This window comes from Mirounga leonina, unplaced genomic scaffold, assembly GCF_011800145.1.
Source record: "Mirounga leonina isolate KUSES-001 unplaced genomic scaffold, KU_Mleo_1.0 Mir_126, whole genome shotgun sequence".
Taxonomy (NCBI): domain Eukaryota; kingdom Metazoa; phylum Chordata; class Mammalia; order Carnivora; family Phocidae; genus Mirounga; species Mirounga leonina.
In genome coordinates, this window is record NW_023270314.1 from 34,272,226 (window position 1) to 34,289,877 (window position 17,652).

At 36.9% G+C, this 17,652-nt stretch overlaps 1 protein-coding gene across 7 annotated transcripts in view; it reads left to right on the top strand.

The window, feature by feature from the left end:
• Positions 1–17,652, top strand: part of YAF2 (YY1 associated factor 2) — a 73,613-nt gene that overhangs the window by 53,461 nt on the left and 2,500 nt on the right. For 6 of the 7 annotated variants that reach the window (XR_004678781.1, XR_004678785.1, XR_004678787.1 and 3 more), the window contains one exon: positions 17,196–17,348. Coding sequence is in view for 2 of the 7 variants with exons in the window: in XM_035002865.1 (XP_034858756.1) it covers positions 17,196–17,348 (153 nt within the window). In the remaining 5 variants the exon portion in view is untranslated. Of the gene's footprint in view, positions 1–17,195; positions 17,349–17,652 lie in introns of those variants that run through there. The other variant, XR_004678783.1, reaches the window with a different exon arrangement.

Consider the following 17,652-nt stretch of genomic DNA (forward strand, 5'->3'; position numbering starts at 1 on the left):
CAGACTCTTGATGAACCTCATCTCACTAAAATGTTGAGTGTTTGAATATTTCAGATTGAGGCAATGACAAATGTATTATTAAGTAGCTTCCTGGTTATTCTTAGTAGGAAAGTCAATCCCTTGGTGATCAACCCTACACCCACTATTTGCCTTTTTCTTCAACTAAAAATTAAATTGTATTGCACCCTAAATCAACATATTCATGCTATTCAAGATTCTAAACATATTGTTCAGAAACACATACCACTTGAGCAAATCTTAGAAATCACAGAAACATTAGGGGTGCGGGATGGCACAAGTGTCTGCCTTCAGCTTGGGTCACGGTCTCAGGGTCCTGGGATCAAGCCGCACGTCGGACTCTCTGCTCAGTGGTGAGTCTGCTTCTCCCTCTCCCTCTGTGATCTCTCTGGCTCTCACTGTCTCCCAAATAAATAAAATCTTTTTTTTTTTTTTTTAAAGATTGTATTTATTTATTTGACAGAGAGAAACACAGTGAGAGAGGGAACACAAGCAGGGGGAGTAGGAGAGGGAGAAGCAGGCTCCCCGCTGAGCAGGGAGCCTGATGCAGGGCTCAATCTCAGGACCCTGGGATCATGACCTGAGCCGAAGGCAGATGCTTAACAACTGAGCCACCCAGGAGCCCCCCAAATAAAATCTTAAAAAAAAAGGAACATTCATTTCAGATGTTATCAGTATCTTGAAGAAATGTAAACAGTTTTTCCTGGAACAGTTTATATTAAGATAGAAAACTCAGTATATTAAATAATATTTTCTTTGTATAGAAAAGACATTATGACCATTCTGATAACATTGAATCAGAATTGGGAGGTGTATTTTTGATTGCCAGCTATGCATTGAGGACTAAAGCAACATATAGATTAGGCAATCATTTATAGCCTCTTTTATAAAAGCTTCATACCTACACAAATAGCTGGCGTTCTGTCAACTGGTCCCAACCCGTCTTTTGCGGCTGGCATTGTAGTTCACAGTTTTTAATATAGTTTCACTCTACTGGCAGTAACTTTTCTGTAGCTTGGAGTGTCAATGATAAATTAGTCTTTGATCACTTTTCTCTCAACTAGGTTGTCTACAATGATATAACAACTGATATTTTTTCACATTTGTGGTTCTAACTGTAAAGCAAAAAAATCTGCTAGCATGGACATGTAATAGTATTAACTCTTCTACATTGTATGCTATTAATATTATACATTGCCCAGTTATACCATGTATTAAAAGAATTTTGTGCCTTCTGCTTTCTCTTCAAACATGTCATCAACTTTGGAGTTTTTTTAAAGCTTCTCTTTATAATGTTTTTGCTGTTGTGAGTACAACTGTGAATGATGCCTTTGTGGTTTTAGACCTCTCTCTGTTTTTGGTGACAGAATTAATCAATTTTACACTGAAGCCTATATTTTGCTCTTGTTTTGTAAAAACTTACTTGGTTTGCCAATAATTTTGGAAATTATTCAACAGCTCTGATGCTTCATGCCACTATTTCACAAAGGATTTTATTGTGGTCAGTAGAGGTAAAAGAATCCTGGTTTGTTAAAAACAGTTTTTAGGTATTTGTCAGTACGCTTCTCATTCACACTTTTCTTTCCAGGTACTTGTGCATCCACAACACTTACAGATTCACTTACCCCAGTCACTCTAATTGACATTCTATATTCTATTGAAGTCTTGCTCAGTGTTTATATCATTATTCTGAATTTTGGCATTTCTGGAATTATTTTCATCTCTACTTTTATGAGTTAAAACAATTTTTATGAGTTTGGATTGTTACAAAATAACAGGATTTCAGTGAAAAATCATTGATCTTACCTTTTAAATATATGATTATACCAGGTCGCCTCTACTTGATTGATTGATAGGGCCCACTGGTGGTATGTAGACCATGCTTTGCGAATGTTATGCTAAGCTGTTCTAGAAGCACAAGAAGTAACAGGTCTGGGTGGTAAAAGTAAAGGGAGAGGTAAAATGAAAGAAGCAATACTACTGCCTGGTGATGACTTTGAAAATCATTGTCTTACCCACACTGGACCAAGAAGCAGAGGAAAGGCAGTAGGGCAAAGGAATAAGGAGAGACAACACACAGTAAACCGTGTAACAGGAATAACTGACAGCTCATAAACTACAAAGGAGTGTAGAAGTACCAACTAGAAAGCTGTAGGAGGACAGTAAGTGAAGGACAAATCAAGTATTTACTTCAGTAACTTCAAGCACAGGACAGCTTGTCCCATACTGCAGGTGTTATAATCTGATGGTTGTTATAGTCCAGTGGTGAGCTAAGTCAGTACCGTAACTTCTGTGTGATACATAAAGACTCGGTGGTGTATCAAAGAAGTCATCCTCCAGTATGGGTACTAGATTTTCTGTAACAAAGAATGTCATCTTATTACTTGCAATGTTAGTAGATGCCAATATGTATATTAGTTAGCCGTTGCCACATAACAAATTACCTCAAAACTTAGCTGCTTAAAACAACAAGCATTAACTACCTAACAGTTTCTGCCAGTTAGGAATCTGGGTGCAACTCCGGTGGGTGCTCTGATTTCAGGGTCTGTGACAGACTGCAGTCCTCTCAAGGTATCGGGGGTGAGGAATTTCTTCCAGTCTTACTCAGGTGGCTGGTGACAGGCCCCGGTTCCTCACTGATCTGTTGACCAGAGCCTTCCCCTTATTCTTTGTCATGTGAGCCACTCTATAGGGAGTTCACAACAAGGCAAGAGAGTATGGGCAAGATGGAAGCTAGAGTCTTTTAGTAGAAGTAGCATCAATTAATTTTGCTATATTCTGTTTGTTAGAAGTATTTTACTAGGTCCAGCCTGCTCACAGGGAGGGGATTAGACGAGAGCATGAATGCCAGGAGGCAGGGATTATTGGGGACCAACTCAGAAGTCTACCTGACACAATAATTGCCTGCCATTTTTATGAAAGAGTAAATGAATGAAGGAAAGGAGAGAAACTTAGGGAAAATAGCTTGTACTGATAAGTCCTCCATAAATAATGGTTGCAAGAATGGAAAGTAAACCATAGAAGAGAAAATTAATCTCCAGATAAGACTTGTTTTAGCTAAAAATAGACATATTTTGGTCAGTTGGTACACTATCCATATCATAACATATAGACATGTAAGTTCATCCATATCATAAAAGAAAGGCTTGAGAGATATGAGAGATATCATAAAAGAAAGGCTTGAGAGATATGAGTGCAGACTCTAAATCAAGTAACATCTTTTAATACTGCCAGTCTCTATATTTAGAAAAAGCAGAGTCTCCGAATTCGGTGTTTTTAGTCATTGGTTCTCAGCTTTCCCTGCACATTAGAATCACCTTGGAAACTGAAAAAGAAAAAAAGTGGGGATACCAAGCCAAAAAGGGATACCTGGGCTCTAACCCAGGCTAAATAAATCAGAACCCCTAAACGTGGGGCCTGGACAAGGGTATATTGCTTTAAAAGCTTGTGAGGAGATTGCAGTGTGTGGTCAGGGTTAGGAACCCTGCTGATTTTTTTTTAATTTAATTGAAATATAATTGACATTAGTTTCAGGTGTATAACATAATGATTCAACAATTATATACATTAGGAAAGGCTTGCTACCATAAGTGTAGTCACCATCTGTCACTACACAAAGTTATTATAATATTATTGACACTATCGTCTATGCTGTACTTTTCATCCCTGTGACTTATTTATTTTATAACTGATAAGTGGTTCTTAGTGGAAGGAGTTGAGTATGTACCCTTTCTCTGGTTTTGTGCAAATTGAAAAGGAGATAATTTTATGAAGAAACTTTCTTCAGCATGTATTTATTCAGTGTCCAGTATATGTATAGCACTTGTGGGGAGTAAAAAAGTGAGTAGTTTAAAAATGGAAGTAAGCTGTACTTTATTATATTGTTATATATGTATTTCTTATTATCTGACACAGTCTACATGGGCTATAGGGTTTCAGGGAGGGGAGAGATGAATGTAGACTGGAGTAGATAAAGAATGCTATTTGGAAAAGATGGGATCCAGGGTGCATTAGGAAAGTATAAGGCGAAATGCAGTAACTTGCTTCACTTGACAGATCCAGATCCTGGAGTCCAGTTTGGAGAGATCTGACCATTTAGCCAACACTTTGCTCTTATTCTGTAGGCCAGTGACTGTACAAAAGGAAAATGGAGAAGCTTTGAAAAATACCAGGTTTCACTCCTGAAGATGTTTATTCGGTTGGTCTGGGTGGGTCCCGAGTATTGTAATTTTTATAAGACTCTGTGTGTTGCTATGGGGTTGGAAAAACTGCTATGGGATCACTTAAGGTCTCTGGAAAAAAAATTTTTTTTTTAAGATTTTATTTATTTATTCATGAGAGACAGAGGCAGAGGGAGAAGTAGGCTCCCCGCGGAGCAGAGAGCCCAATGCGGGGCTCGATCCCAGGACCCTGGGATCATGACCCAAGCCGAAGGCAGACGCTTAACCGACTGAGCCACCCAGGCGTCCCGGTCCCTGGAAATTTTTGAGTGGGAGGGCTTAACATTTACCTATCCATTAAAAACACATTAGGTTTTTTTTTATTCTGCAGGCGCAGGGCAAATGGCAGTAAACCAGATGAAACAAGAAAATGTCCCTGTTTACAGTTACGGGGGTGGTAGTGAGCTTATATTCTTTTCTGATAGGGCAAGACAGGCAATAAACTAATAATACATAATGTAAGTAGAAACAAGTGCTTTGAAGAAAAGAAAGCATAGTGAGAGGGACAGAGTAATGGACAGAGTGGGCAGTGGAGTTGGAGAGGAGAGTGCCATTTTATGTCAGGTTAGGAAAGACTTAACTGGCATTTGAGCAGAGACCTGGAAGAAGTGAGGGAGTGAGTAGATAGAGGGGATAGTGGGGAAATCCCGCAAGAGTAGAAGGCCAGTGAGGTTGGATATTACGGATTAATTGTGCCCCATCCCCCTAAATCTGTTGAATTACGTTGAAGCCCTAATCCGCAGTGTGACTGTACTTGGAGATAGGGCTTTGAGGAGGTAATTCAGGGTAAATGAGGTCATAAGGATTGGTGAAAGGTATGATAGAATTGGTGGCCTTATAAGCAGAGGAAAAGAGCGATCTCTCTCTCTTTTTCTCTTTCTCTACCATGTGAGGACAGTGAGAAAGAGGCTCTCTGCAAGCCAGGAGGAGAGCACTCTCCAGAAGCCATACCCTGCTGGACCTTGATCTTGGACTTTATAGCCTCCAGAACTGTGAGAAAACAAATTTCTGTTGTTTAAGCCACCCAGACTACAGCATTTGTTGTGGCAGCTCAAGCTAAGATACAGGAACAGAGGATTCCAGAAGAGTGATATAATTTGATTTACATCTGGAAAGATCACCTGGCTGCTTTGTGGGAGAATAGTCTATAGCAAAGCAGTCGAGGAATCAGGCAGGATGTTACAAGGGTGGCCTCAGTGCGGTTGGTGAGAAATCCAATTCTCGATATATTTTGAAGGTAGAGTGGAAAGGATTTGCTGGTAAATTAGATGGAGAGAGAGAGGTGAGAGAGAAAGTGGAGAATGAATACTGCTTCCATGTGTTTGGTCCGAGGAACTGGAAAAATGGGAGTATATTTACTCAGGAGACTGTCAGAGACTGGAAGAGCGGGAAAAGGGAGGAATCAGAAGTATTGTTGAACAAGCTAAGTTATTTTCAGTTGCTACTAGACCTTGAAATGAAGATGTAAATAGGCAGTTGGTTATGTAAATCTAGAGTGTAGGGGAGATACTGGGGTAGGTGATAGAAATTTTGGAGTATTATTGTATAGATAATTATTTTCAACCTTGAATGCATTGATTTATTTTGGGAGTGGGACTCAGACATCTGTAAATTTGATTAGTGGTTAGGTTAAACATTTTTTAGAACAGCTTCTATTGAGGTATCACTGACATACAGTATAGTGCACACAATTAAAGTGTATAATATAAGTTTTGACATGTGAATACACCTGTGAAACCATCACCACAATTAAGGTAGTGAACATATCTATCATCAAGAAATTTCTTTGTACCCCTTTTCAATTCTTCCCTCCTGCGCCTATATCTTTCCCATCCTTAGTTGCTAGGCAACTACTATCTGCTTTCTGTATAGATTAGTTTGCATTTTCTAGAATTTTATAAATGGAATCTTACAGTATATAGTCTTCTGTGGCCTCTTTAAGCATAGTTGTTTTAATATTCATCTGTGTTGTTGTATGTATCAGTAATTCATTCCTTTCTGTTGCTGAGCAGTATTCATGAGCATAGCATGATTTCTTTATTCATCTGTTGATGGACATTTGGTTTGTTTTTAGTTTTTGGCCATTACAAATAAGGCTACTGTGAACATCCATGTAGAAGTCTTTTTATGGATATGTGTTTCCTTCTCTGGGTAGATATCTTGGAGTGGAATGGATCACATTTTTTTTCATGTTTCAACATGAGGGGTTTTGTGCACGTGTGTGTGTGTGTGTGTATGTGTGTCCTTGAGAAAAACTCTTATGCCCAGAAAAGATTACTCAGAGACTATTTTCATTATTAAGATTAATGTTCAATTTAGTATTTCATTTAAAAAATCTAGTTTTTTCTTAAGTGTCTGTTCACTTTTACAAATCTTATTCTATTTATAAAATTTAACAAAATTTAACTTTTTTCCCTAGGCAATTTTAATTTTATTTTTTTTGAAGATTTATTTATTTACTTTAGAGAGAGAGTGCATGTGTGCAAAGGCGGGAGGGGCAGAGGGAGAGAGAGAATCTCAAGCAGACTCCCTGCTGAGCATGGCTTGGTCTTACGACCCTGAGATCATGACCTGAGCTGAAATCAAGAGACGGACACTTAACTGACTGAGCCACCCAGGAGCCCCTATAGGCAGTTATTTTATAAAAAGTATTGCTGGTTAATTCTAATTTGGAGCCTGAACTGAGAACTGTTGTACAGATGGTAAAGCAAGGACTGAATGAGGTCATCTTGAATAGCATTTCTCAAATTTTGTGTGCATTAAAAATACCCGTGGTTCCTAGGCTAAGTCTGAGAATCTGCATTTGTACTAGCCTCCCCGGTGCTGATGACTCAGTTTGGTTAGTGTACCGCCCTTTGTCTAGCACTGTCCTAGAGGGTTAGTGTAGATAGAAGGGATATGTGAAGACTGAGGCCTGATGTACTCTGAAGTTTAGAAATTGTGAAAGAAGGAAAAGAACCAATAATTGAGACTGGGGAGGAGTAGCTGGTGAGGTAGGAGAAAAATTGTGTAGTGTTCTAGAGGCTTGTGAAGAGGTTTTGCCCAAAGTGAGGGAGTGGTAAACTCAGTTAAATGCAGCTTGAAAAGACTACATAAGATGAGAGCTACAGTTGACCAGTGCATATGGTAAAGTGATTGTTGGTGACCTTGAAAGTGACAGTGTTAGAATGGTAGGGACAAGAGCCTGATAGAGATGAGCCTGTGAAAGAATGGAGGAAAGAGGTGTGGAAAGTAAGTATAGACAAATCATTTGATGCTTATAGTAGAAAAGAGAACAGAGAAATGGGGCAGTGGCTAGAAAGGGAGGTGGAATTAGGGAAGAGTTTTTTCTTTTCCTTTTTTAAGGTAAGAGCTATTGTTAGGTGTTTTTATGTTGACAGGAATTACTTATTTACAGAAGGAAGTATCTCTGAAGCAGGAGAGAAAGGAGGTCAGTAGCAGGAGTAGTGTCCTGGAGAAGGGCAAATCGAGACATGGCCATAATTGGGAATATGGATAGGGAAGTTAGAGGATATGGGCATAGATGGAAGCTTGTGGAAATTTTCATGAAATAGCTTTTATTTTCTCTGTGAAATAAGAATCAAGGTCACCCCATGATAAAACAGCACACAGTAAAAGTAAGTTAGTGTTCTATCCCCAGTGCTTGTAACAGTGATTTGAACACTGAGTGTTTAATAAATATTTCTTAAATAAATGAATGTAAGGAAGAGTAATCTTGGATTGGAGGGGAGAAGACAAGAAGTCAATCAAGTAGATAATGTAGAAGGCTGCTGCTGGGTTGGGTGAGAGTGGTAGTTGTGGGAATGATAAGGGGGGGAATCGTTCCAATAATGTGAAAGAAAAATTGAAAGGACTTGATATTTGTTTGGCTAAGGGGAAGGAAAAGTTGAGGAGGACCTGTTTGTAGCTCTGGAGAGTGTCCTTAGTCTTTGAAATTAAGTGAGCTGTGATGTTGTTTAGTGATTTGAGGGGTTTGTCGGAGATTTAATTGCTGAACACTCTAGCCTAGTTTTTCTAAAGCTGATGTGTAGTCATTTATTTTGTCTGTGCTTACCAAGGACTTTCTTAGTAGCTGCCAAAGAATCAAGTCTCCTGCTGCCACTTCCCAGGAGTTTAGGGAAAAATGTGCTCTAGGCTTTTGCAGAAGTGTTTGATGCTGAAAATTACCTCAGAGTAAAAGTCTTCAAAATACTCAGATTCTTGAAATGATGAAGGGTACTGTTCCTTGCATTCTATAAGCACACTTAGGCAAGTGACAAGAAGAAAGAGTACATTGAACCTGAAGTGTAAATTTAATTAGTATGGTGTGAATACTTGGACCAGTGGTTTTGCATTGTATTTCTCACAGCCACACCACAGGGATAACTGGGAGGTTCAAGGATGAGCACTGAGCAGATGGGGGTTCAGGAGTCTCCACATCAACTTCATATAGAAGTTAGGTTTTTTTAGTTTAATATATTGAGATTCCTTGAAAAATTTTGTTAGCAAGATGATTCTGCTGCAAAAACAATAACAAAAAATTTGAATATCATTACTATAAGTAATATTTGAGTTTTGCTGATAAGTCGAATAGTGCCAGTATTAGAGTAGTTGGAGGTAGAGAAAACCACTTTGTAAGAACTCTTTTATCTTTCTATTTAGTAATAAAATTTTAAAGAAAGCAGACCTGTACATTAAACCTTTTATTGCATTTTCATGAAGAAGAAGTAAGTGGCTCAAAAGAAGATGACATCAGCAATTTTTTCAAGAAAGTTGGCACCTAGTCAGATTGGTCGCACAATTGTTTAATTAGTTGTATTTATGTATCATATCTAACTGGTATTTTTAATGATCATTAATGTCAAGAGATGTTTATTGAGCATCTATACATGTAAGATCTATACTAGGTGTTGGGGATACAAAAATAAGTGAGATACGGATCTCTTCTCATGTATGGATTAGAGTACTGTTGGTGGGGAGATAGAACACAGCCATGTAAGGATCAACAGCATTACAGAAGAATGTGGAAACATGTTTCTCCATGAGGTGCTGCAGGGGCTCCACAAATATTTGATGCACATTTCTTTTAAACATATTTTAATCATTAAAATCCGAAATAACACGTTATATTTAATATCCGAAATAACACGTTATATAAATATGTTCTATGCACCAAATAGAACATGCACAGAAGGAAGACCACTAAAGCTAATTAATTTATTTTGCAGATTAGCTCATTTCTTTTTCTTTTTTAAGTTCCAAATAAAGTAGCAAATCCTTTATATTTCTTGAACATTGTGAAAAAGAGCCCTAGCAACATTTTTTTAGTCATCATTTTCCCTCTTTTACCTCTGTCCTCACATAATAGTTTTGCTCCCAAGCTGCAGTTCTCAAAACCTCTCTCATCAGTGTCTTATTTCCTTCTTATTGTTTATCACATAATCTCAAAAACTGATTTGTTTAAAAAAAAAAAAAAAATCCACCTCAGAAAGCCTGGGAGGGGAAGAGTCATTGAACACGCTGCAGAATGCTCCCCAGACTATGGGGCTGGAGGAGAAATCCGGGGAATTCACACTGAGTAATTTACATCCCTTCTTGCTTGTTAACCCTCTGTAGGTGGCATGGTGCTAGAGCTCTCTGATGTGTCTTCAAATGATAATTTCCTAGATGAGTTTTTCCGCAAATTCAGGAAACATTACATGAACGTTATATTTTTAAGGACAGAAAGAAAATGTGGTTTCTCACATGAGTAATCATTCAACAGAAGGGATTTTATCATGCAATATTTTACAAGAATAAACCTGAACCATCTTGTTTTGCCATAAGAACATGTGATGGTAGTCTTTCATCTTTTATGACATTTGGCATCAAAATTTATGTGCCATGATTCGTAAGTAGACAGATGCAGAAGGATAGGTATGTATACCTAGTCTAAAAATGAAAATATTTGGTAATTTTGGAGGAAAGAAAACGGTGGTCCTCTCTTCAAAAAACTATGAGCCATCAAGGTTTTTGAAGTAAAATGTTTTGATAATGCCAGTGCAAGAAGAAGTGGAAATGAAGATAAGCCAAAATCTACTAGAGGTGTGTTTGAAATCACGAAATCAGTATTTCAAGGTAGATATGTTCCTAAGATTAGGCCTAATAGCTGATGAGGAGTTGGTCAAAAAAACTTTGTCTATTTCAGGTCTATATACTTTCAAAACCAAATTATTACAGAATAAAAGTTTGGGTTAAGTATGTTTTAAATGCTTAGTAAAAATTTTAATGTTGAATTTTATTACTTATTACTTACTAAATTATTCATAAATTACTTACTAAATTATTCATAAAATGACAAAGTATTTTTTAAAAGGCCCTGTGGTGATGGCTTTTTTTCTTGGTGTACTGACAGTTTAAACATGAACTAAATGTTCTTTCCACCTTGTCTATAATAAGTTCTCATTCTGTTTTCTGTATTACAGTACACTGTTTTTTTTTCTTCTTAGTGCTTTGACAAAACTTACTTTTTTAGTTTACTTTTGCGGGTTTTTTTTTCCTCTCATTTGCTAAGTAAATTCTGTGAGGGCACAGACTATGTTTGTCTTACCATGGTGAATCTCCAGCATCTTACCTATACCTGACTCATGTAAGTGTGCAATAAATTTGTTAAACAAATAAGGTCACTGCTTATAAAATCGACCTTGGTTAGATTTTTGGGTTTTTGTTAGCAGTGTATTAAAAGACTCATAACAAGTTTAGGTTTAGTTCAGTTATTTTTACTCATTGAGATTTATTGTATTGCTTCACTTTACCATATATTTTAGTGTTATGAAGATGAGTATTTTTTTCTGAGCTATGAGTAATGCTGCCTCTTTTAGAAAAGAACCAGTAAATATTTTATATCTTGTTTGTTTTTCTTGTCCAACTCGACAAAGCTAAATTGTGATGAGGCTGACCAAGCTTGAGACATTTTTCTTAAAATATTTAGGATATAGAATTTTTGTTGTGGGGTGGTGGGGATAGAAGGCAGACATGTAGTTAGAAATGGCATATACCAAAAGTCAACATGTACCAACAGTTTTCTACCCATATGGGAAGTTAAGCAGCTCCTAAAAAAATTCTGATGAATAGTGTGATAACCATTACGTTATTGTTGAAATTTCACTTTGTTCTTACGTTACAGTAAATCAACAGACCTGCAAAATTTTAGTCTATTTGAGCTGTTTATGAAGGACACATACAGACCTATGAAGATCCCCCAATTTTTGAATACAATATTTCACAAGTAACAGCTTAGTCATGACATATGTAAATAGGAAGGGGACAATAGAATGCATTTGGGATATGGTCATTTACTAACTAGATGACCTTTTGTCCTCCATATTACAGAACCTTTGGCATTACAGTTGTATTGTCAAAACCACGAATAAGAAATCACTGAACATAAAAGGCATATCTTAAAAATGACACCCTGCCCCTTATTGAGTTAATAATCTCCCACCTTCAAAATTTCCTACTATATACTTTCAAAACCAAATTATTACAGAATAAAAGTTTGGGTTAAGTATGTTTTAAATGCTTAGTAAAAATTTTAATGTTGGTTGAATTTTATTACTTATTACTTACTAAATTATTCATAAATTACTTACTAAATTATTCATAAAATGACAAAGTATTTTTTAAAAGGCCCCGTGGTGATGGCTTTTTTTCTTGGTGTACTGACAGTTTAAACATGAACTAAATGTTCTTTCCACCTTGTCTATAATAAGTTCTCATTTTGTTTTCTGTATTACAGTACACTGTTTTTTTTTTCTTCTTAGTGCTTTGACAAAACTTACTTTTTTAGTTTACTTTTGCGTTTTTTTTTCCCTCTCATTTGAAAGACTACCATCACAGATTTTTCTCATTAAGGAGAAGAGGGATCATAGTTTAAATCTTAAGATCCCTAGAGATATGAGGGCTTTCTTTTCAGTAGGGCCTGGTACCGAGTCACTTTATGATATGTTAAAAAGGTAAGCTGTGTTTCCCCTACCTTCAGTGAAGCATCTTTAAAGCGCATTCAGCCTCTAGAGAGCAGCAGAGAACTTCATTTCAGTAATTAGTCTTTCTCACTCTCTCCAAACATACATACACACATATACACACTCTTGTGTATTTATATTTTTGTGCCTTTTTTCCCCAGAGTTGAATCGGATCAAATAATCATAGAGCAGTGGAGCACAATCATAATCTTTAAGTGAAAATCAACCATCATTAAAATGAGAATAAAGGAATAGAACATTACACATTTAGGAAAGTCTAGGATAAAAAGATATCACTTACTCAACGTACCACTACTCAAGAACAGAAATAAATAATATTTTTCTTAAGGTAAAAGAGAACCACTACAGATTTGTTGGTGACCGAAAAATAACAAAATCAATAACTACACTAGGTACACTAATAATACATGGTTGCTTATTAGACTTATATTTACTCTTGCTCAAAGGACAGCTTTGCTTATATTTTATAAAATCTATAAATCCAACATAATATTAACACCAAGTTTATCAGTTACTTTTATTTAGAGTAGACCTGTTCTTGGCTTTCCTGTAACTGCCTTAGTCCATTTGAGCTGCTATAACAAAAATACCGTAAGTGGGGTGGCTTATGAACAACAGTCATATATTTCTGACAGTTATGGAGGCTGCAAATCTGGATCATGGCACCAGCAGATTAGCTGTCTGTTAAGGACCCATTTCCACACTGACAGATATTTTCTCACATAGCAAAGGGTCAGGGATCTCTGGAGCACTACTCTTTTTTTTTTTTTTTTTTTTAAGATTTTATTTATTTGAGAGAGAGAGACTGAGAGAGAGCACATGAGAGGGGGGAGGGTTGGGAGGGTCAGAGGGAGAAGCAGACTCCCTGCCGAGCAGGGAGCCTGATGTGGGACTCGATCCAGGGACTCCAGGATCATGACCTGAGCTGAAGGCAGTCGCTTAACCAACTGAGCCACCCAGGCGCCCTGGAGCACTACTCAGGAGGGCCATACCCATATGACCTAATCACCTCTCAAAGGCCCCACCTCCTAATACTATCCTTGGAGGGGTGGGATTTCAACAAATGAATTTTGCAGGGAACACAAACATCCAGTTCACAGCACTGTCCTTCTGAATTCTCCCATTTCTTTTAGTTTTATTCCCATTTGGGGGAGAGTTCTTTATCCCTCTTATTTAGGTACACATCTCATTATATTATCCTTCTGAAATGTCCTCACATTCAGAGCTTCAATGCCATTCTCCTGACTAGAATAGACCCTTACTACTATTACTTCATTTCCAGTTTGATGTGGTAGTCTTCTAGCATGTCTTCTAGCCTTTCTTCAGAGTCCAGCCTCTCACCTGACCAGTTTAACTAATTGTTCTTTCTGTGTTTGTTTTGACTTGGATGGTATGCGTTTATTGAATAGTTTGTTCTTACCACTGAGAGAGTAACACTTAGAAGAATTTTAGATTCATAACTCATTTAAAAATAAATTATATATTTTACTCAACCTCATGGTTTTATGAAGCAAAACATGCTTTACTAATATTTTCAGATTGATAGGCCATATAAAAAGGGAAAATGATTCTAGGAAGATTCTGGAGAGGTAATGTTTGCTAAATACGAAAAAGACTTGGTAACAGTTGTAAGAGACCTGAAGTTGGGGAATTAGGATTATCCCTTTCTCACATAAAAGCAGGAGTGGGATGTTGAGGAACAGTGTCACATAGTAGATGGGTACCCACTTGGAGACAAGTGCTGAAGGGGTGAAGGAGTGATTGATCATGTTACGAAAATATTCTGTACCTAACCACAGCACAAAGGGTTATATTCCTGAAAATCTTGATGAGAGAACCCATGATTGAGATATAGTCAGATCTTACAGGTAAAACAGCATTAGGTCATTAATGAATACAGGTCATTAATGGATACCGAAGTGGAGGTCATTAATGAATACAGAAAAACCTTGAAAAATAGGCAGTTTTCCTTGAAGGCAGCACTAGTAAAGATAATATAAATCAATTACATATCTTAAGTTAGTAATAATGGCTACTCAATAACTTATGTCAATTTGCTAGAAACATCAGGAATTCTACTCTAGGTTCAAAGGCATGTTAATTTATTTTAATGTTTGTAATTTTATTTTAATTCAATTTAATTATTAACATTTTTGTTAATTTGCATTAATTTTAGGATGGAGGGAGTGACACAGTACAAAATGTAGTAAAGGAAGTTGTCAGACCTTCATTTGTTATGGAAGGAAGACATTCAGAGATCCCTATTACCTTGGGAGACCAAATGATGACTACACCTCAATTGCATTTTATATCTTGGAGTGACTCTCAATTTTAGGTGACTCACTGTTCACTAGGCACTAGTTTAAACAACTCTTCTCAATCCTGCCACACCTTTGAACTTTCTTTTCTCTTTCCATTTTCCAACATAATTGAAAGATAAATTCTTGCTATTTGTGTTCTTCTGTGTAGTGAGTGGTTGATCCTGGCCAGTGAGTAACCTTAGAGACACTGCTCTTAAAAAACATCTTTCTTCCTTGTTAAACCTGGTTTTATTATGCAGCAGCAAATACTAAGTAGCTAGGATTTTTTCAGTACTATGCTAAGTGCTAGTTATACAGTGGGGCATAAACCTGATACCATCCCTTTCCTTGTGGAGTTTTATATCGTAGAAGAGGAAACAGACAAAAAAATTAAAATTGCAACTTCTCCATTACTCCCTGTGTTCTTTTTTTTTTTTCCCCCATAGCACTTATCAACATTTAAGAGCCTGTACTCATTTTTTGTTTGATTCCACCCACATAATGTTGGCTCCATGGGGGCAAGGATTTCTGTTTTTCTAGAGGAACATTTGTTGGTTAAGAAGTGAGAAAGGGGGCGCCTGGGTGGCTCAGTCGTTAAGCGTCTGCCTTCGGCTCAGGTCATGATTTCGGGGTCCCAGGATCGAGTCCCACATCGGGCTACCTGCTCGGCAGGAAGCCTGCTTCTCCCTCTCCCTCTGCCTGCCTGCTTGTGTTCCCGCTCTCGCTGTGTCTCTCTCTGTCAAATAAATAAAATCTTAAAAAAAAAAAAAAGTGAGAAAGACGTATATAATTAGTTACCTTGTCCCTTTGATTCTACTTCTTCAGCCTGTCCTAAATAACTCCCTTGCTGCTTCCTTAGTTCAAGCCCTTTTTATTTCTGCCTAATCTATTAAAGTAGCTTTCCTAACAGTTTCTCTGCCACTGTAGTACCTTTCCCCTTCAGACTGCTGCCAGTAATCTTTGTAAAATTCAATTCTGAATTTCTTCTGTGATCTCCCATCTTTTAAGGGTAAGTCAGATTCCTTAGCTTTTCATTATTGGATTCCTTCCCATCAGTTTAGCCTTGCTTTTTATTTCCTTGCCCCTCCCCACTCTCCATCTCAAACTTTATATGGCAGTAGTACCAGTATTTGCACTTCAAGCTTCTTTGTGAAGTTCAGGCTAGATCAGAGGCATCAGCTAACTCAGAAATGAGTTAGAAATGCAAATTATTAGGTTCCACCTCAGGGCCTACTGAATTGGAGACCCTGGGAATATCGCTAATTAAGCTATAAACAGGTCTTCCAGGTGGGTCCTGATGTACCTTAAGTTCAGGAACCATTGCTTTAATCCTTTAAAAAAAATTCTTTCCTTACCAAGGTCAGCCATTAATGACTGTGTTTTCAATATCACTTTCATTTGTGTAACTCTTAATCTACATCATTAACCCTGATATCTATGTCAACCCTACTTCTTAAATTGGGTTAAACATATTTCTTGGATATCTGTTCTGTACTTCAGACTCTGTAGGCTCTAACCAAAATGCATTATTCATCTACTAAAACCTGTTTTACATACCATGTTTCCTATTTACTCCTTCAAAAGATTCCTCCGTATAGTTTTGAATGGTAGATAGTGCAGTATTTCTCATTGGTTTCTATTTTTTTGTTTTGTTCTAGAGGAACAACAACAACAAAAAGATTCTTTAATAATTCTACTGACCAGAATAGAGTCAGGATTTTCCGAACAATAGAAGTAACTATGTTTTGTAGACCTTCTGTCAAAATATGTTTATCTTACTCTCCCTTAGTTTTTCACTCCTCCTCCTTCTCCTCCTCAGTCTTCTCTCAGTTTAAGAACTTAGAGATTGTCTACTTTCAGTCTTGACCTCAGTTGCCCAGATTCTACCGTAAAGCTGGAGGGATCCTTGACCGTGGCTCAATAGAGCCACAACTTGTACTGGCACCAAAGGGTGAAGCCAAGCAACATTTCAGATATCTCGGTGCGATTTCTGCAGTAGATTCTCAATATTTTTTAAATGAATAAGTGAGTAAGGCAACTCTCAAAGGACTAGGCAGATTGTCAAGGTCAAAAAAGCATGGTGAGATTGTGACTAGCGATATAAGGAACCTTAAGGATTTTAGCAATAAAGAGTGAGAAATTTTGACACTCAAATATTTATTAAACGAATAAATGAAAGATTTTAGAGGAAAGAACAAATAGCCATTGTCACAGATGGTTAGATACTTCCTTCTGTGAGGGAGAAGGGTAAATTTAAACATTATTTCAGTATAAATTTTCAGGTTTAATTCTTAGGTCTCATGTTTATATGTGTGCTTCCCTGTGAGCATTCAGTTTGATATACTTTTTTAATAATTTTCACGTTGATTCATGTAATGGTTATATTCTAATGGTTGACCATATATTTTGGGCTATAACTTCTACTGTTATTATAGCTCTGTTTTTGTTGGATAGGAAAGACAACAATTTGTGTGTGTATGTGTGTGTGCATGTGTGTAAAATCTGTTAAATTGCACATTAAATTATCTCACATGAGGAATTTTTATACTTGAAAATCATGTCATATACTTATTCTTATAATTTGAGCTATTCTCATAAGGAATATATATTCTTAAGTTATAATAAAAAAACTTTTCTTTTTAACATGCATACAGGAAACCTCGACCTGTGTCCCAGTTGGTTGCCCAGCAGGTTACTCAGCAGTTTGTGCCCCCTACACAGTCAAAGAAAGAGAAAAAAGATAAAGTAGAAAAAGAAAAAAGTGAAAAGGAAACAACTAGCAAAAAGAACAGTCATAAGAAAACCAGGTAAATTTGTTTTTTTGTTTTGTTTTTTTAAAATTTTTTATTGTTATGTTAATCACCATACATTACATCATTAGTTTTAGATGTAGTGTTCCATGATTCATTGTTTGTGCATAACATCCAGTGCTCCATGAAGAATGTGCCCTCCCTAATACCCATCACCAGGCTAACCCATCCTCCCACCCAGAAAACCAGGTAAATTTGAAGAGTATTTTATGGCACTTATTAAATAATAAAATGAACCATTTAATATTCTCTTTTAACATTGATATATTCATATACAAAGTGGAAATAAAAGATTCCATCT